General features: G+C 50.3%; 2 protein-coding genes across 2 annotated transcripts; one reads left to right on the top strand and one right to left on the bottom strand.

Moving 5' to 3' along the window:
• Positions 1-982: 982 nt before the first annotated feature.
• On the top strand, positions 983-2,931 carry LOC105491066 (ras related dexamethasone induced 1). The gene is made up of 2 exons (XM_011757204.2): positions 983-1,484; positions 1,696-2,931. Exons 1-2 carry the CDS (start codon positions 1,199-1,201, stop codon positions 2,247-2,249), a joined length of 840 nt encoding a protein of 279 aa, XP_011755506.1. The 5' UTR covers positions 983-1,198; the 3' UTR covers positions 2,250-2,931.
• Positions 2,932-4,144: 1,213 nt separating this feature from the next.
• LOC105491067 (mediator complex subunit 9) lies at positions 4,145-19,436 on the bottom strand. Its single transcript, XM_011757205.2, has 2 exons — positions 19,158-19,436; positions 4,145-6,106 (listed from the first exon to the last, which is right to left on the bottom strand). Exons 1-2 carry the CDS (start codon positions 19,379-19,381, stop codon positions 5,890-5,892), a joined length of 441 nt encoding a protein of 146 aa, XP_011755507.1. The 5' UTR covers positions 19,382-19,436; the 3' UTR covers positions 4,145-5,889.
• Positions 19,437-19,734: the final 298 nt, after the last annotated feature.

The raw sequence follows: 19,734 nt of genomic DNA, 5'->3' as shown, positions 1-19,734 counted from the left end.
AGAAGAGAAAACTGAGGCCCAGGAGAAGGCAAGAGGTTATGCTGTGCTCCCAGGGCCTTCCTGGGCTCGCTGCGGCTTTGAGCTCCAGCTCTCTCAGCTAGACAATGAGAACGGCGGCCCACGCGCCGCACAGTAAAGGCCCAAAATGCTATGATGGAGGGTGTGGGCCACCGGCTGCAGAGCCCTCCATGCCACAGAGCATGTCCGGCTGGGAGAAAGGAGCAGGCTGAGGCCTGCAGCAGAGCGCGGGGTTGGGGACCGCTTCTGCTGGGCCCCAGCCTGGCTACCTGAGGCCCCTGCCCCATTCCTGCCGCTCGCCACCTGCCTGCCCCTAGCCTCTGTTCCAGCTCTGCGCGCCGCGCCCGCAGCCTCCCCAGCCGTCGGCCGGGCTCTCTGCTGCCCTCTAGCGGCCCGAGCGCACGGTGCCGAGCTCCGCGCCTGAGGCCCCGAAACCCCGCGTCCGCCCGGCGGTCTCCTCACGGGAACAAAAGCCAGGCTGGGGACCGCAGCGGGAGGGGGCTGGGGCTGGGGCTGTGCTCTGAGGACTGCAATATACAGTCTGTGCAAGCACCCAGCAAACGCTGCTGCGCTTACTGGGTTACTTACTAGATGACTATTCTCTGGGGAAACGGAACCAAAGAAAGTAAGTGTACGCGCGCGGGAGATGCAGGAAGGGGGGTCCTTGCCCGAAGTCGCAGAGGGACAGGGGCACCGCCGGGACCAGAACCCCGACGCCCTGCGGCCGCCAAGCAAGCGGCAGTGGAGGAGTCCGAGTGCCTCCAGCCTCAGCCCGACCCTGGACTGTTTCCCCCAAGTCTCCGCGCCCAGAGGGCAGGAGCCGGGCAGCGGGCGACGAGGTCGCCGGGGCTGGGAGCGGGTGCGGGGGAGGCGGGCCCCGCGGGACGTGACGCACCGAGCTGGGAGGGCTGGGGCGGGGCGGCGACGCAGGCTGCGTATAAGGGCGGCGGGCGGGCGCCAAAGCCAGAGCAAGCTGCCTTTGCCCAGAGCTTGGGAGAGCCCGAGCCGAGCCGAGCTCAGCTTAGCCTAAGCCCAGCCCAAGTGGAAGCGGAGCCCCAAGCCCGAGCCGCGCCCAGCCCGAGCAGAGCCCTCCGGCCCCTCACCCACGCTCCACCCCAGCGACCCCCGGCGGCTCTCAGTCCTCTCTGCCCCGTGCCTGCCCTCGCGGCCCCTCTGCCCAATGAAACTGGCCGCGATGATCAAGAAGATGTGCCCGAGCGACTCGGAGCTGAGTATCCCCGCCAAGAACTGCTATCGCATGGTCATCCTCGGCTCGTCCAAGGTGGGCAAGACGGCCATCGTGTCGCGCTTCCTCACCGGCCGCTTCGAGGACGCCTACACACCAACTATCGAGGACTTCCACCGCAAGTTCTACTCCATCCGCGGTGAGGTGTACCAGCTCGACATCCTCGACACATCCGGCAACCACCCGTTCCCCGCCATGCGGCGCCTCTCCATCCTCACAGGTGAGCCGGGGGCCGGGCAGGCACGGGAGGGAAGGGCGGGCAACCCTCGGCCAGGGCACCCCGTGAGCGCCGGTCCCGCTGCCGCGCGCCAAGTAGTGCGCTTCGCGCTTAGAGAGGCTAGCGCGCCCCGCGCAGCCTCAAAGTCAGCCCGACTTGTCCCCCGGGCGGCCACCCTCACCTTCTCCTTTTCTGCCCTCTGTGCCCCCTCTAGGAGACGTTTTCATCCTGGTGTTCAGCCTGGACAACCGCGACTCCTTTGAGGAGGTGCAGCGGCTCAGGCAGCAGATCCTCGACACCAAGTCTTGCCTCAAGAACAAAACTAAGGAGAACGTGGACGTGCCCCTGGTCATCTGCGGCAACAAGGGTGACCGGGACTTCTACCGCGAGGTGGACCAGCGCGAGATCGAGCAGCTGGTGGGCGACGACCCCCAGCGCTGCGCCTACTTCGAGATCTCGGCCAAGAAGAACAGCAGCCTGGACCAGATGTTCCGCGCGCTCTTCGCCATGGCCAAGCTGCCGAGCGAGATGAGCCCGGACCTGCACCGCAAGGTCTCGGTGCAGTACTGCGACGTGCTGCACAAGAAGGCGCTACGGAACAAGAAGCTGCTGCGGGCCGGCAGCGGCGGCGGCGACCCGGGCGACGCCTTCGGCATCGTGGCACCCTTCGCGCGCCGGCCCAGCGTACACAGCGACCTCATGTACATCCGCGAGAAGGCCAGCGCCGGCAGCCAGGCCAAGGACAAGGAGCGCTGCGTCATCAGCTAGGAGCCCCGCCGCGCCAGCGACACAACCTAAGGAGGACCTTTTTGTTTAAAAGTCAAATCCAACGGCCCGGCACGCCCCGTGCGCCCCGGGCCGCGAGCGCGCGGACTGGCGTCTCCCCTCCCCGCGATTCGCCCCCAGCACTGGGGAGGCGCCACTGAATCAAGAAGGGACGGTCATCTGCTCCGGAAGGAAAGAGAACTGGCCAAGACTAGGACTATTCCCCCACCCCCGTTCCCCCATTGGCGCCAGCCACCCCCACAACTTGGGGGGCGAGGGCCCAGCTGAGGGTGGATTTGTCTTCTCAAAGACCTAAGAGTGAGCGCAGGGTGGGGGGGATGTGAAGTTATCCAGCCTCTGTTAGGCTTCAAGAAACCGTCCTGCCCGCTTGCGGGTCAGGACCCAGGGGCATTATCTTGTCTGTGAATCCGGGTTGCTGTGACAGCCGGCAGAGCCTCTGCCCTCCCGAAACTAAGGGGGGCGTGGGTCAAATCATAGCCAGTGACTCGTTTACATGTGAGTGAAACTGCACCAAGGAACACAAAACAAAACTTGCACTTTAACGGTAGTTCCGGTGTCAACAAGGACACGAACAAACCTTACCCAGGTGTTTATACTGTGTGTGTGTGAGGTCTTTATTGCTGTTGTTTTTTAAATATACAATAAAATAATTTAAAATGGAAAACCGGTTTTTCTTTGCTTTTAGAGATGGCTGGAGTGGGGAAGGGCGCGGAGAAGGAAGGGGCTGGGCTCTGACTTAGGTGGAACTAGAACTTCCCCAGAACTGGAAAATAACCCTGGCCTTCTGAAAGCAGCTTGGGCTGCCAGAAAAGCCCCCGATGCCTGGGGCATCTATGCAGGGGATGGTTCCCTAGAAAACCAGGAGGAATATAAAGGATTTCAGGGTTCCCCCTGGAGATGAACTCTTTCTAGCCATCCATCCGCTTAATTTTCTTTGGGTTCGATGACAAAAGGCCTCATTTTCTGAAAGAATGTTTTGAATTCTTCAGTGTAAACGCCACTGGAACTGTGCCTAGCCATTTTGTCACCAGACTCAGTGTGGGCCCAGGCAAACTTTCAGACTGTTGGAGGCATCACTCAGGCCCTGGGGAAAGAGCCTGAGACCCATCTGGAAGCAGGCCCATCCTGGTGCCCACCCCCACCCCCTCACTCCAGGGTGCCACCCTGTCTGGAGACAGGGAACTCCTTGGCCTCCGCTCCCCGCTAGCTCCAGGCAGTGCTCATGGCCAGGTGTGGAGCCCCATGCCCCGCTCAGCCTTGCTGTCTCCCTCTCATGGCTAAGGCACCCTGGAGCACCACTCTCTTTGCCACTAGTACTGTAAACCTGTGGTGGGCGACACCTGCCAAGCCTCAAATTCTTCACCCCAGGAAGAGCGAACACCCCTGGCATGGGCTCGCTATGGGGATTAAGTGCGATGTTTGAAAAGTACTTAGCACAAATGCTGGCCACCCAGTAATCCAAATAATTGGTGGCTTTGAGAGGGTGCTCAGCCCTGTGAGAGACACTCAAAATCGTCTGAGAAGGATTTCAACCCTGCTCCAGTGAGGGTGGCTCCTCCTCCAGTCACAAAAAGGCACCCCCCACCCCGCCACGCCCCACCAGAAAAAAAAAAAAAAAAAAAGGCAACCACGGATGGCCCAGGGGCCCGTGACAGGCACTGGCAGGGATGACACGCCAGGCAAACTGCCCTTGAGGCCAGGCAGGAGAGGAGTTCCTGTTCCACACTGGTTCAGCAGGTGTGTGTCCTGGGGCGGAGGGAGGTGATAAGCAGAGGTGTGGTTCTGTGTCTGAACAGACAGAAACATTTTTCTCTCAACTCCCTGAGAGCCATCCCACTATGAATTTCTCAGTCCAAAAAGCATGATGTCCTGAGACAGCAGAGCGTAAGTCCTTTTAATTATGCATTTGAAAAATGTTACAAGTCAAAAAAGGAACACAAGGCAAGCTCCGGCTCCCTCCGCCCCTACGAGGAGCCCTTGTCCATTTCAGCCTTGCACTCAGAAAGACCCTGGGGGTCTTGTATTTTCCACGTGCTTCATGTTTCATGGTATCTGTCAGAGCCTTAAAACTGGCCCACCCACTACTGTGAAATTTCAAGGAAATAACTGATTCAGTTAAATAACAGTCCCAAGGTAGAACTGGTCTCACAGGTGACCACTCGCTTAAATCCAGAGCCTGCTTTTCTGCCCAAAGCCACTGAAATCTGATCTCCTCCTTCACACAGCCCCAGGTCCCCAATATGCCACCCACCTTCTGACACGTGGCTACAGGTCTACACTAATGGAAGCTCTGCTAAAAACATCTCCACCCAATCCTCCTGCCAACGAGGTCAGTTGGCGGGCATCTGTTAAGCCCCTAAACCGGTCAGCGCAGGTTATGTGCCCATTCCTAGACCCAAACAATACTCCAGGACTTCACACCTCCTCCTCGAGAGGAAAGGGAGAGAACTGCTCTTACCTCAGTCTGACAGGCAAGGGAGAGCACACAAACAAAACGTCCCATCTGGAAGAAATCAGGGAAGCTGGGGAAATGAGGGCTGTTCACAAACTTTTAGGAACTCAGACTTGGCTGTGTAACTTTCAGACCTAGCTCATGGTCGGGACCACCTGAACTGGCCCCCAGGGCTGCCGCTCTCTGAACACAAGGTGCATAGTGAGCCCCTCTGCAGTGTAGTACACGTTGCTGCCACAAGTGCAAAGGCCAGAAGGAAAAGATCTTTTAACCAGAGCAATGGGAATCTGAAATGCCAGAAGGGGGAAGGTCTGTTCGCCTGAAGACCTCTTCGAGCCTGTGTGGAAAGGATGGCCCCTTGTCAACCCTGGGGAAGCACATCTGAAGCGTTCTGTCCACTCTTGGGCACTGACTGAGGGTGATGAGCGAGGAAGGGAGCAAGAGGTGACCGCGAGGAGAGCCTAGGAGGCAGGGAACCTGGAGGAGGCAGGGAACCTGGAGGAGGCAGGGAACCTGGAGCAAGGGGCTGCCTGGCAGGGCTCTGGGCTGACACCCCCACAGCTATAGTTCCATTCACTGGCTCAAACATAAAAGGAACCAAACTGTTTGGGAAAAAGGCCACCCTCTGGCCTTTCAAAACATTATCTCACAGTTCTACGCCATATGAGCGCAGGCTTAATTCATCCAGTGAATTCTATGCAAATGTTTCAAGAAGCTGCTTTAACGGGAACAATGTGTACCTGGTACACACTGATCCTATGGGGGTGGGAGGAGAGGGAGGGAAGGAAGCAAAGAGGAACTGCCTCCCTTCCTACTGTGCTCTTCAGATCTGTCAGTGGAGCCCGGCGCAGCAGATGGCCCCCTCCCCAGCGGCAGGGGAGAGCCCTCCACCCCCTCCGCTGCCTCCAGGAGCATTCTGACTTCCACCAGCAGGCACTCCAGTTATTATGCATCTAGACATATGGATCTACACGAAGAAACCCAGCGCAGCCAAGCTCGGTGCTGGCTCCCGCACAGGCGACGCACATGCAGCAGCACAGGAGCCCCGCCCCTGCACCTTGAGGTTCTGAGCTGGGGTCCACAGGAACCACGCCCCAAGGAGACTTTGGGGATGGTAGTGGGGAGACAGGCCATTGGCTTCCCCCTGTTTCTCAGGAAGTCGGCCTCACTCTACTCCTTGGGGATTTCGAACATGCAGAGGCTCTTGTACTTTTGCAGAAGCTCGTTCTTGGTCCTGACTTGCTCCCGGAGGCTCTGCAGCTGCTGCTGCTGCTGCTCAGGGCTCAGGTGGATGCCGGGCATGGTGCTGATGAGCTTGCGCATCTCCTGGAACTTGGTTTTGAGGGCGTTCAGGTCCTGGTGGACCTCCGGGCTGTCCTTGTCCATGCTGTGGGGGAAGAACAGCTGTTAGCATTCGCAGCTTGATACATGTCTTGGCTTTCCCGTCCTGCACCCCCCAGAGCTCGCTGTCATTCCTGCGATAGCTTTTAGAACACTTCATTTTATGTGTCTAGCCTCTGACTAGGCTGTCCACCCCCAGAGGAAGGGACGGGTTCTCTTTTAGGCAGCCAGCAAAGAGCTCCCAGGCCTAGAACACTTGCAGATCACACACAGACACTCTTGATCTTCTGTCAAGTCAACTGTCACTCTGTGAGGTCAAGGACCATGTCTGTCTGGTCACAGGTGTCTCCCTACCCTCGGCCCAGTGTGTGGCACACTGCAGGCACTCAAGAAATGTCTGTGGAAAGAATGAATGCTTGGCAAATAAGCTCATGAACATGTTGGCTCAATTAACAAACCAATACCAATATCAGGTGACAAATGCCAAACAAAACTTGCTAAAATATGACATTTTGTCTAATTGGAGCCATTTCTAGGCCAATCAGGAGGCTTCACCAGCTAGCAAGAGCTAATTTTAGCTGAGGTTTTGATGCTGGCTTGAACCTCTTAACATAAAGACTAATTTCCACAGAGCTGTTCATAAATTTTAAATTAGTTAAAATGGAACTGATTTAAATGTCTCAGCAGACACAGGCTCTCTTCTGCCATGGTGATGGACACTCCCTGCCTTTGATTCAAGTTCACTTTCAAGGCAGACCGTTCGTTCTATCTCACAGCTATTAGCTGCACAGAGATCCTACTTAATGAAAAACGAGGCAAGAACAATCTCCCTTAAGATAAAAAAAACAGCCTGGCAGTTGCTCTTATACATTTGTTTGTTTGTTTTTCGAGACAGAGTCTCACTCTGTTGCCCAGACTGGAGGGCAGTGGCGCGATCTCGGCTCACTGCAACCTCCACCTCCCGGGTCCCGGATCAAGCAATTCTCCTGCCTCAGCTTCCTGAGTAGCTGGGATTACAGGCACGTGCCAACACGCCCCGCTAATTTTTGTATTTTTAGTAGAGATGGGGTTTCACCATGTTGGCCAGGCTGGTCTCGAACTCCTGACCTCAGGTGATCCACCTGCCTTGGCCTCCCAAAGTGTTGGGATTATAGGCATGAGCCACCGCACCCAACTTCCTATACATTTTTTAAAAGTTAGTAAGTGGATGAGCTTTTGAAAACAAGTGGTTGAGACCAAAACTAAAAGGCAATTCAGTAAGCTGTTCTGAAAGTAAGCCATTGAGGCATAAGAGGGAAAAACTGTCAATGATCATTAATTTTTTAAATAAATGTTCATCTGTAGCGGGAAATTTCAACCCAGATGGTGCTAATTCATGTTTACTATTCATCATTTCTCTGCTTACGCAGGCAAAATATCCATCTTTCCTGGCGATCCATCAGTTACATCTCACACCTTGCAAATCAGATGGCCACCATGGCCAGCTCAGTATTTACCAACAGCTCTAAACTCAGAGGGAGGGTACGGAGAATCAATCACTTCTTCCAGGAAATGAGAGGCCAGCCAAACATCTCTTGTCATTTGATGCCCTCAACTGAGAGACACCATTAACAGTATACCTTATCTCAGATTCTAGAGAGGATGAACTGGTATTCATGAGAACTAAAAACCCTTTGGAAGGAAGCAAATAGGGAACTTCTTTTATTTTAATTCTTTGAAGTCTCAGCTCTGATCCACAAACGTGGACAGAAACCATCTGGACTTCTGAAATCCTTCTACTTGGATGGCATGTGTGTTAACATACTGTTACGAATTTAAGTCCCAAGGAAGTTTTAAAATTAAAATATAGTTTTTTAAAAAACCGACTCACATCACATGAGTCTGAAACAACATGGTAAAACAAACAAAAAAGTACTTAAAATAGAAATGTGGATGACAGGTAATTCCATTCTTGAAGCAAACATAACCTGACCCAGAAGAAAATTTAGTTCTGAAAGTTGAAAGTGGGTCACATTTAAGATGCTCATCTCTGAAAACCCCCAAATCGCAAGGGTTGCCTGTTCTTTCAGGAAAGGAGACAGTCTTCAGACAATAAAAAAGGAGCTGTAAAACAAGCCACCTGGAGCGCAGCTGAGCCAAAAGGGGCCGTGCAGCCCACAGGGGGGCACCTCTGCAAGCCCAACTGCCCTAGTTGGTGGAGGGAAATAGCACAGAACTCCTGGCGTGAATAAAACATGCTATACAGAAGTGGGCACCTGCTAAGCCAGGATGACTGTGAAATATTCAAGCCAAAAGAAAAGGGACAGGCCCAAATACTGAGTGAATAAAAGCAGAAAGCTCTAAGTGGGCCTGCCTTTGTGTTCAAGGATAGTCATCGACCAACTATAGAAGGAATGAAAAAAGCCAGTAGGTCAAGGAGGATGAACATCGTACAAACAAGGCAAGGTCAGAGCACTTTGGTCCCACCTACTGTGGTTTCTTCTTTTTTTGAGACAGAGTTTCACTCTTGTTGCCCAGGCTGGAGTGCAATGGTGCGATCTTGGCTCACTGCAACCTCCGCCTCCTGGGTTCAAGCGATTCTCCTGCCTCGGCCTCCTGAGTAGCTGGGACTACAGGTATGCACCACCACACCCCACTAATTTTGTATTTTTAGTAGAGACGGGGTTTCTCCATGTTGGTCAGGCTGGTCTCGAATTCCCGACCTCAGGTGATCCACCCACCTCGACCTCCCACAGTGCTGGGATTACAGGTGTGAGCCAATGCGCCCGCCCCCTACTACGGTTTTTTAAAAGAGTAGAGAAAAATACTACCGCTAGGGGTGATCCTCTGAGCACCCTTCCCACGGATAACAGACAGTTGTATCTGTGTCACCAGACTCACGGGCAACATCCTAGGGTTTAGGTGGGTGTGTCTGAGAATCATGCCCGGATTTTCTTTGTTGTTCTTCTTTTTAGTATGGATGCTTTAGTACAGATGCAAACTGGCCAATAACCGTGTTAGAACCACAGACACGGACTTCCTCCCAAACCTGACAGTCATTTCTTTTGACCTCTTGGTGGCATCTGACTCACGTTTCCCATTTCTTCTTCCTCACAACTTCCATGCACTGTGCCTCATGCTCCACTCTGTCCTAGCTGCCTTGCCCTCAGACTAGCCCTTACCAGTCCACTCCTCTGGCCACAGGCTCTCCTCACACCGTACTAACTCCTGTGGCTTTCATTTTTCTAAGATCATTTTTTAAAAAATGACAGTAATAGGTTACTTGAGGGAAAAAATTCAAAAATGACAGCCACCCAAGGCTTAGAAAAGGGAAATCTCATTAACCCCTTGTTCCAGAGATAACCTCTGTTAACACGTGGTGTCCACTGTTTCAGATGGCTTTGAAATCTACAATAGCATACAAAACACACAAACTTTTCTTATTTGACAGAAATGTGACCATCCATGGTTCTCATTCTTGCTTTTTCTAGTTAACAATGCACCTCAGATGTCCTTCCACGCTAACATGTATACAATCAGACAGCTAAATCACCCTGGCTATTCACGGGTGGTTGTACTGTTTGTAATGTACTAGAATGACAGTGAACATCTTGTACTTATACCCTTATGTACTTGTGCAACTATTTTGGTGAGATCATTTCCTATAAGTAGGGATTCTGGGTCAAAGGTTATATATATTTAAATTTTTGACAGACATTACCAAAATGTCCTCCAAAAAAAAAAAACTGTACTGATGCAGATTCTCTGTAGCCACAGAGGGCGCACTTCTCCCTCCCGCCCTGGATGATACTGTCTACTACTTACCTATCAACTGTGTTTCTCTGCTCCAGTTCTGCCAAGACCTATGAGGCCCTCCAGAGAGGAAGGCCTTGAACTTATACCCTTGCTTTCATCTGCTCACAGCATTACATGTAAAAAATATTCTTTTTAGCAAAGAGCAACAAAAAGTTCTGTTGCTAAACGGAGTATGAAAAATCACTGCTCTACAAAATGCCCACAACGTGTACATCCACTCCTGAGCCCTGGACACCGGGAGCACTCCCCAGCCAGCCCTCCTTCCTGCACTTCAGTTTCTTCCCCACAGTTACCAAGGCGTTCCTGCCTGGAGTCTGGGAGACGGCAAATGTCCAGCATAGACTTGCTGTCAGCAGGGGATGAGGGGAGGGCGCAGTCCCACCTACACACTCTACTGGCCGAGCTAGGAGCCTGGCCTCCCAGACCCCCAGACTTGCACCTGTGTGCCCCCTTCTCCCAGCCTCCAGCCTGCCAGCTCCATCTCCTCTAGACCAGCCACCTTCCATTGCCACTGCCTTCCTGTGGATCCAGGTCCTCTCCTCTTCTGAACCACTTCTGCCCCACCCACCTTTAGAAATCCAAGTCAGGCCGGGCGCGGGGGCTCAAGCCTATAATCCTAGCACTTTGGGAGGCCGAGACGGGCGGATCACGAGGTCAGGAGAACAAGACCATCCTGGCTAACAAGGTGAAACCCCGTCTCTACTAAAAAAAATACAAAAAACTAGCTGGGCGAGGTGGCGGGCGCCTGTAGTCCCGGCTGCTTAGGAGGCTGAGGTAGGAGAATGGCGTAAACCCAGGAGGCAGAACTTGCAGTGAGCCAAGATCTGGCCACTGCACTCCAGCCTGGGCGACAGAGCAAGACTCCGTCTCAAAAAAAAAAAAAAGAAAGAAATCCAAGTCTGAGCACGTCACTATGCTGCCTAAAAATCCCAGATGGCGGCCGGGTGTGGTGGCTCACGCCTGTAATCCTAGCACTTTGGGAGGCTTAAGTGAGTAGATCACTTGAGACCAGGAGTTCGAGACTAGCCTGGCCAACATGGCGAAACCCCATCTCTACTAAAAATACAAATAAAAATTTTTTTTGTATGTTTACAAAGGCATGGTAGCGTGTGCCTGTAGACAGAGACGGAACCCCGTCTCTACTAAAAATACAATTTTTTTTTACAAAGGCATGGTGGTGTGTGCCTGCAGTCCCAGCTACTTGGGAGTCTGAGGCACAAAAATCAAGTGATTCCAGTGAACCTGGGAGCCAGAGGTTGCAGTGAGCCACGACATGCCACTGCACTCCAGCCTGGGCGACAGAGTGAGACTCCATTTCAAAAACGATGGCCTCCTACCCACACACAACACCTTTCAGGCAAATTCAAACTGTGAAGGAGGCCCCCCAGTGCCACCACAATCGCCTCTAGCCTTCCCAGGCAAAGCTTCCCACTCTTCCCAGAACCCATGTAAATGCTTGCCTGGCATTTCTCACGCCCACTAAGGAAGTGCTCACTCGCAAAGGCCTGCCTTTGTGGGGCTTGCCTTCTGGTGGGGCCCACTTTCTGGTTATAATTCATACTGAGTGGATGGAAATGACATGGCAGAGGAGTGAAGAGGCTTTTAGGCAGACTGGAAACACCTCGCCCAAGCAGTCTATGAACACCCTCTATCTGTTGCCGCTCATCCTGCTCCCCGGGGTGTGGCTGAGGGAGAAGAAAGTGAACGGCAGAGGCCTTCAGTAACTGTGTGACTATCCCTGGGAAGCCAGTGTGGGCACTTAGTGGGGGCTGCTTCCTACACAACCCGGGAACAGGTCTCAGCTGGCATGGAAGGCCGGGCAGATTAAAACAGACACTTGAGTGGGCAGAAGACAGTCAATAACACCCTGTTCCCATGAAAGAGGTCTGGCTGGGGCTCTGAGGTCTTGCTGACCTGCTGAAGCGGCCAGGCCAAGCTAGAGGCGCCGGGACAGCGTGCTCATCACTGGAGCCCTGTCTGTGGTGGCAAGGACGGCTCCCCTCTACCTACCTAGCAGCCTCAGACCTTGTAAAGAATTTTAAAAAATTGAATTTAAAAAATGTTTTTAAAGTACCCACATCGACAGATTACTCTTACAAAGGGAGCCAAAACCATCATGCAAGGCAGCAACAACTGTAATTCAGAAGGCCTAGGCTGGGCTACTTCGTTCCAAACTCAGATTCGATTTATTAAGTTTGAAGGAAAAAATAATTTTCCCCAATCTAACAGAGCCCATTTCATTACTCCTTTATGATATATTTTTAAAATGTAGGATCCATATATATCAAGAAAGTCTCAAAGTTGGGATTTATAATATTTCTTATAGGCAAGAAAATGTGATTTCTTTTCCCTTCCCTCATTCTTTTTTTTTTTTTTGAGACAGAGTCTTGCTCTGTCGCCAGGCTGGAGTGCAATGGTACAATCATGGCTCACTGCAATCTCCGCTTCCTGGGTTCAAGCGATTCTCCTGACTCAGCCTCCCTAGTAGCTGGGACTACAGGCGCCCGCCACCACACCCAGCTAATTTTTGTATTTTTAGTAGAGACGGGCTTTCACCATGTTGGCCAGGATGGTCTCGATCTCCTGACCTCGTGATCCACCCGCCTCGGCCTCCCAAAGTGCTGGGATTACAGGAGTGAGCCACCACGGCCGGCCTCCCTTTCCTCATTCTTTAAAAATAACATAAATGTGTAGTTTAAGTTTTCATTCAACTGCGGGAAAGACACTAGAAGAGATGAAAGTGCTATGGGTTCCAACTCCAAGCAGGGCTGTCCCAGCCAGAGCACTCCCAGAACCAGGCGGGTCCCTGAGGTACAGGAGAGGCTCTGGTTCACAGGGCTCTGTGCAGCATTTCCATGGGCACTTCTAGTGGAGGGGCTGGAGGGTCTGCCAGCCTGGAGGACTCCACCCACCCAACAGCACCTGCAGCAAGAGGACCCTCTGTGGGCCTTGTGTTGGGTTATCCGGGCAGGCAACCTGAAGATGGTCTGCAGAGATCCCTGAGTGAAGGGCTAAGTTTGGGTTCAATTTGGGAAGAACGGAGAACAGAGAACAATTAACCAAATAATATTCACAGGATAAAATGAGCATAAAGGCAAAGATACTAATTAAATACTGATTACAATATCCAAAAGCAAGGCTGAACGACCTGGCCAATGAGTGGTATCAACAGGCTTGGAAGTAAAGAAGCAGATTAAAGACGAAATGTTCCAGTAACCAAAAGCATCATGATCTTAGGCAGGCTGCTAGAAAACTCCACGGGAAAGGAAGGGCCAGGGAAATACTGACAAGAAAGAGGAAGGGCAGAAAATTAACCTTAAAAGATAATTAAATGTACCATGAAGATTTAAGAACTAAAACAGTTTGGTGCTGGAGAAGGAGAGAATGTCCAGAAGTAGATCAGAAAACATATGGGAATTCAGTGCATGGTAAAGGTGGCACGGCAAGCAGGGAAAATAACAAATATTCAAAAACAGCAGTGGGAAGATGTGGCTAACTGGGGCCCCCTTACTCTTCCCACCAAAATAAATTCCAGGAGCCTCAAAGAATTAAAAGTAAAAAATGGAACCATGAAAGTTCTAGAAAAAAGGGATCAACACCTATAATTTTAGAGTAGGAAAGCCTTTCTAAGTAGGACCAAAACTCAGAAGCCATAAGGGAAAGGCTTAACAAATCTGACTACAAGAAATTCTATGCATCTGAATGAAAAACAAATACAAAAACCATGACTATGAACAAAGTAAAAAAATAAAAGCAACAACCCTGGGGGAAGTATTTACAGTACATTTAACAGACATTATTTCCTTTCTGTACATAAAAGAATCTGACAGAGAAATGAGCAGTTTATAGGGAAAAATACAAGCGACATATAAAATCGCCTATGAAGGGATGCTTTACCTAACATAATGAGAAATCAATATATCATTTCTGACCTATGAGATCTGCCAAAGTTAAAAGTTTAATGGTGATGGCAGGTGATGGGGAAAGACACAAACCCTGTCGGTGGAAGCATAGATCAGGGCATTCTTTCTGAATTTGCTCACAGTGACCCAAACGGTAAATTCACATATCCCATTGCTAGAAATTTACCCCCACAGAGACTACCAAGAGTTCACCAAGATAGCATGGGCAAAGATGCTTGCTGCAGTGCTGATTCCAAAAGCAAAATGCAGAAACGACAGTGTCCTTGAGCAAGAAACTGTTTACATAAACGACAGCACATTCAGAAAGTGGAATATTATGCAGCTTTGCAAGGGAGCTGGGAGGAGTGAAGGGAGAGGCCCTCTTTCCATTTCATATCCACGGGTACTCGCAGAATCCATCTACAACTTTAATTTTTGTTTAATGCTTTCTGGGTGGCAGACTTATAGGCCATTTTAGGTTAACTGAAGCAGTCTAGTCTACAAGGACTGAATTTTGGAAAATAGCTAAAAAGATGTAGTGCTCTAAATTTAGCATAACTATCACAATAAAAAATGTGCTCCAGCAATTCTACTGCTGGGATTTGTCTGATCATAACTTACTCCTACACAAAGATGCTAACCCTAGCACTGCTGGTCATAGCAAGAATAAGAAAACCACCTAGAAGCCCATCAACAGAAAACCAGTTACATCAGTCATGTTGCATCCACAAGACGCAATATTCTGCAGCTGCCTTAATGAGGTAGATCTTTATGTGCAGTATGGAAAGGTGGCCAAAATAGACTAATCAGTGAAAAAAGTCAAGTACATATACATGTTTGAAATTCCATTCATATGTAATTCCCAGAAGGAACTTAGGAAAGTATTAATAGCAGTTACTACAGGTGAGGGGACTTGGGGGAAGGAACCCTTTTTCCATTTTCCATTTCTCTGTACTTCTAAACTTGCAGTTGTTACTTTTATTAAATAACTTTTCAAAAATTCTGAATTACTTATGAGAACAAGAAAGGCTAAATTCACTACTTCAGGTTTTACCTCCTTACTCATCCCCTGTGCAAGAAGTAAAAAAATAACAAAAGGGCCGGGCGCGGTGGCTCAAGCCTGTAATCCCAGCACTTTGGGAGGCCGAGACGGGCGGATCACGAGGTCAGGAGATCGAGACCATCCTGGCGAACACAGTGAAACCCCGTCTCTACTAAAAAATACAAAAAAACTAGCCAGGCGAGGTGGCGGGCGCCTGTAGTCCCAGCTACTCGGGAGGCTGAGGCAGGAGAATGGCGTAGACCCGGGAGGCGGAGCTTGCAGTGAGCTGAGATCCGGCCACTGCACTCCAGCCTGGGCGACAGAGCCAGACTCCGTCTCCAAAAAAAATAAATAAATAAATAAATAAAAATAACAAAAGGATCACTGGGGAAGTTATAGGAAAGGAAGGGACCCAGGGCCAGAGAGCACCACCTGGGTGGACTGGACACGATCCTAGCCCTCATCTCCGCCCACCACGACTGTGTCTTGACTGGCTTCCAGCCTGACAGTTGCACTAGCTCCCCATCCCTCAGAAGACCCCTGCACTGTTTCCTGGCTCTTCCCTCCTCCCCAGTCCCCTCTTCCTGCCTTGGATGTATGCTCAGCACCACCAAGCTAGAAGCTGACTCCCATGAGTAGATGCTATTTCTTGGCTTTGTGTCCTTACATGTTTTTCCTATACCACCCTTCCTCCTGCCTCCCTTTCCTAATTGAAGACTCATGTTGGCATCAATCTCACCAAGCCTTCTGACTCCCCCAGGCTTCACGTGGTCTCCTCTCCCTTCCTCCTCTGCCCTTATTCCTCCCTCATTAGCCTATAAACTCAACACGCCTATACTGAAGGTTTTCAGGTTGGATCCTAGCCTCTTCTCATATTTACAGCTGCAGAACCACTCCATTCCTTTGCAGCTACTGTTCCCTCCAAGTGGCTTTTTCTGCTCTTCTGTCTTGTCTTTCTCTTTTTTCCTCTCTTTCTCTCTTTCTTTCTTCTTTGAGACAGAGTCTATGTCACCCAGGCTGAAATGTAGCAGTGTGATCATGGCTCACTGTAGCCTCAGCTCCCTGGGTTCAAGCTATCCTCCCATCTCAGCGTCCCCAAGTGCTGGGCTTGCAGACAAACATGAGGCACCGCACCTGACCCGTGTCTTTCTTACCAGGGGGTTTCTTCCTATGCTTAGTGGCCTTGGCCATCCACTCATATGTTTAAGAATAAAACATTAAAAGGCTTAGTGGAAGCTCTGCAAATGAGTGATGCTTGTTCATTTTCTCAGAATTAATTGACTAGGCTTTTTTTTTTTTTTTCCAATGTCTTTTCTCTTAATTGGTCACACACGATAGAGAGGGCACTTCCACTCTCTTTGGCTGCCAATCTAGAAGCCAGGTGGGGGAAGGCTCGGGTGGGGTCTCTCTTCAGACTGCGAACTTTCTCTTAATCCCTCTTTTCAGTTATGATTCCCCCTACCTACCCCTGCAGTGTGCCTGTTGTCCCCCAGTCCAGGTACTCTCTGGCTTATTTGTTCCTAAGAATAAATCTTGGGAGAGTAACCTTTTAACCACCCATCAATTTAGAAGAAGGGTAGTCACCTGGCCGCTTGGAGGGGATGGGAGGTGGGACGGGACTGCTTCTTAAACAGACTTCAAGTAATCATCCTGTTCTTAGACCCACCTTCACCCCTATTTCCAGGGGGTCCTTGCACTAGAGTTCCTGAGATCTGGGGGTAGGCCATGTTTAACAAGCCAGCTGCTTAGGAGTTGGTAGATGAATTAGCACTGGTCATTCACTTTGTAGCGATCATCTCCTGTCCTATTCTTTTCGGTTTTATGCTTTTTATTTTTGAGATAGGGTCTCGTTCTGTCACCCTTGCTAAAGTACAGTGGCATGATCTGGGTTCAAGTGATCCTCCCACTTCAGCCTTCCAAGTAGCCAGGACTGCAGGCACACACCACGCCTGGCTAATTTTTTTTTTTTTGTATTTTTTGTAGGGATGGGGTTTTGCCATGTTGCCCAGGCTGGTCTTGAACTCCCAGGCTCAAGCGACCAGCTCACCTCAGCCTCCTAAAGTGTTGGGATTACAGGCATGAGCCACTGCGTCTGAAGGTTTTATGTATTTTTTTTTTTAAGTCCCTTCTGTGTCCCTTTAGACGAAACAGAGACAAGCACATGTGATCAACCCACTAGGTTTCACAGGTACGCTCTTGAGTACATCTCCCAACAATCCTATGACATAAGCATTCCCATTTCATAAGAGAAAAACAGGCTCAGAGAAGCTAAGCTACTTGCCCAGGTCACCCAGTCAGCACATTATAGAGCTATTACATAATCTAAACCTCTCTTTTGAGGTCCACTATGGACATATTAGAGATAAGAAGATTATGGCCTAGAAAGGTCAGACATTTATATCAATATTAGAAGGCATGAAAATGTCAGTATACAGATTTGAACTCAGGACTGTCTAACTTCAAAGCCTCTTCTCTGTAGTGTAACTTACTACTACATCTTTAAGGCCAGCCCAATCCAGCTGCTTTACCAGGGCTCAAGAATATACTCTTGGGGGGTTCAAGAGCTGTCTTTGTGAATGTGTACATTTTGTGTTTTCCTTTTTCCACATTTTTCTTAAAACCAGTAAACTGGGGTTAATCTGGCTAAACCCTTTATAATCTGGCACTGCCCTGGGATTATAGGGGCTCCATATGTATTTCTGTCTGTGATCATTATCACAGGCTCACAAAAACTCAACAGGCTGTCTTATCCCAGAAACATTTTTTAAAATTTATTTATTTATTTATTTTTGAGACAGAGTCTTGCTCTTGTTGCCCAGGCTGGAGTGCAACGGCATGATCTCGGCTCAATACAACCTCCACCTCCCAGGTTCAAGTGATTCTCCTGCCTCAGCCTCCCGATTAGCTGGGATTACGGGCACCCACCACCACACATGGCTAATTTTTGTTTTTAGTAAGAGACAGGGTTTCACCATGTTGGCCAGGCTGGTCTCAAACTCCTGACCTCGTGATCCGCCTGCCTTGGCCTCCCAAAGTGCTTGGATTACAGGCATGAGACACCACGCCCGGCCCTTATAAACAGTAAACACCAAGTGAAGCCAAATGAAGCCAGGGTCTAATGTGAGAACAAAGCCTTTGTAGTTATTTGAAAAGTGGCAGAAGAGCATTAGGTCATCCCACAGCGAGTGAATCTAGTTTGCTTAAACTCAAAAGTGGGTGGGCCACTAACGGTCAAGACCTTCACGTTGTAACAATTCCGTTTCAGTAAAACAGTGAAGAGCACATTCATGTTCACCTGAATGTTACTGGATTCGTAATTTTCTTTTAATTTACTTTGTGGTCTTTAATGGCTGAATAAGAGTTATAAGCCTAAGGGTTTACACCTACTATCACGTGGATATAGAGTGAAGTAACATAATGAAAATAATTTACAGCCTAGGCAACACGACTAAATTCCATCTCTACAAAAAGTACAAAAATTCGCTGGGTGCTGAGGCTCATGCCTATGGTTCCGGTTACTTGGGAGGCTGAGGTGGGAGGATGGCTTGAGGCCTGGAGGTTGAGGCTGCAGTGAGACGAGATCACGCCACTGTACTCCAGTCCGGGTGACAGAGCGAGACCCTGTCTCAAAAAAAATAATAATTTAGGCAAACACGGGGATCAGTAAGACTTTCGTGCTTTTGTTTTTGGTTTTTCCTTTACAGAGTCACTTTGAAAACTCAGGCTACCCTAAAGGCTGGCCAAAAGGATGACAATTATTTCCTTTGGTATTGTTAGAACAAAGTCAGTACAGGTGGGTCTAATCATCTCAGGCAACTTCTGTGTTTTTGCTTAGTCTAATATTTCCCATTGCCACCGCTCCCCTCTCAATCTTTTTGAATTATGGGTTATTCCCAATCATGTCTTTTTTTCCTTCTATGCCCCTTTTACTGTGTCCATCCCATAGCACTTGGCAGTGTCCCACACAGGGAAGATGATGCTTATCTGTTGAGTCTGTTGAAATAAGGAACTAAAGTGAGTATTACTAACATTAAAGGTGAGAAAACTGAGGCTTAAAGAGATTTAATTTGCTCAAGATCGATGGGATGCACGTTTGAGCCGCTGGACAAGAGTCTGTATGTAGTCTCTAAGCTGGCTTCATTCTTAAGGATATCGCACCTCTCGGGGCTCAAATCGTTTGCTTAACTCATGGAATGTCTCTGTGGTCTTGGGAAAGGCCTCTTCCCGCTCTGGGTCTGAGTTTCCCCATCTGCGAAACGGGGGCGTGCCCTAGAGCGCCAAGGCCTCTTGAAGCTCTGAAACGGCTGAGACGAGAAGCTGGAGGGAGTATGGGGCCTGGTCCTCTCCTAGGTTCTTACCATTTGATGATGCTGTGAACCAAAGGTAAAAAGGAGTAGTTCTCTTCCTCCCTCGCGCGGGCAGGTGACTGAGGCCGTGGCGCCGGCGACTGCTGCGGCTGAGGCGCAGGGACAGGTGGCGGCTGAGGGGGCGGCAGCGGCTTGGTGTCAGGCAGCGGCTGGTCGGACGTTGGCGGCAATGCATCCTCCGCCTGTCGCCCGGCTGCCACCCCAGCAGAGGCCATGGCTCCGGGGTTAGGTTAACCCAGAGGTCGGGTCGCCGACAGCGTCGCGAACTCTATACGTCACCACCGCGCGCCCTGCAGGGGCGCAGTGTGGAGGAAGGCTCTGAGCATGCGCACTGGGCACTCGGCTGGCAACGGGGCGGAGGCGGGGTGGGGAGACTGTTGCTAGGCGACGGGCCGTGGGTGGGTCTGGGGTGCCTGGTTTTGGGTTGAGTCAAGACCCAAAATTATTTAAATATTATTAAATAGTGAGAAATAGGGGATTTATTTCAGAAATAACAATTTTTTTTTTTTTTGAGACGGAGTTTCGCTCTTGTTGCCCAGGCTGGAGTGCAGTGGCGTGATCTCGGCTC

Source organism: Macaca nemestrina, chromosome 17 (assembly GCF_043159975.1).
Source record: "Macaca nemestrina isolate mMacNem1 chromosome 17, mMacNem.hap1, whole genome shotgun sequence".
Lineage (NCBI taxonomy): Eukaryota > Metazoa > Chordata > Mammalia > Primates > Cercopithecidae > Macaca > Macaca nemestrina.
Note: the sequence above shows the minus strand (reverse complement) of the source record. Positions and strands in the feature narration are given on the sequence as shown.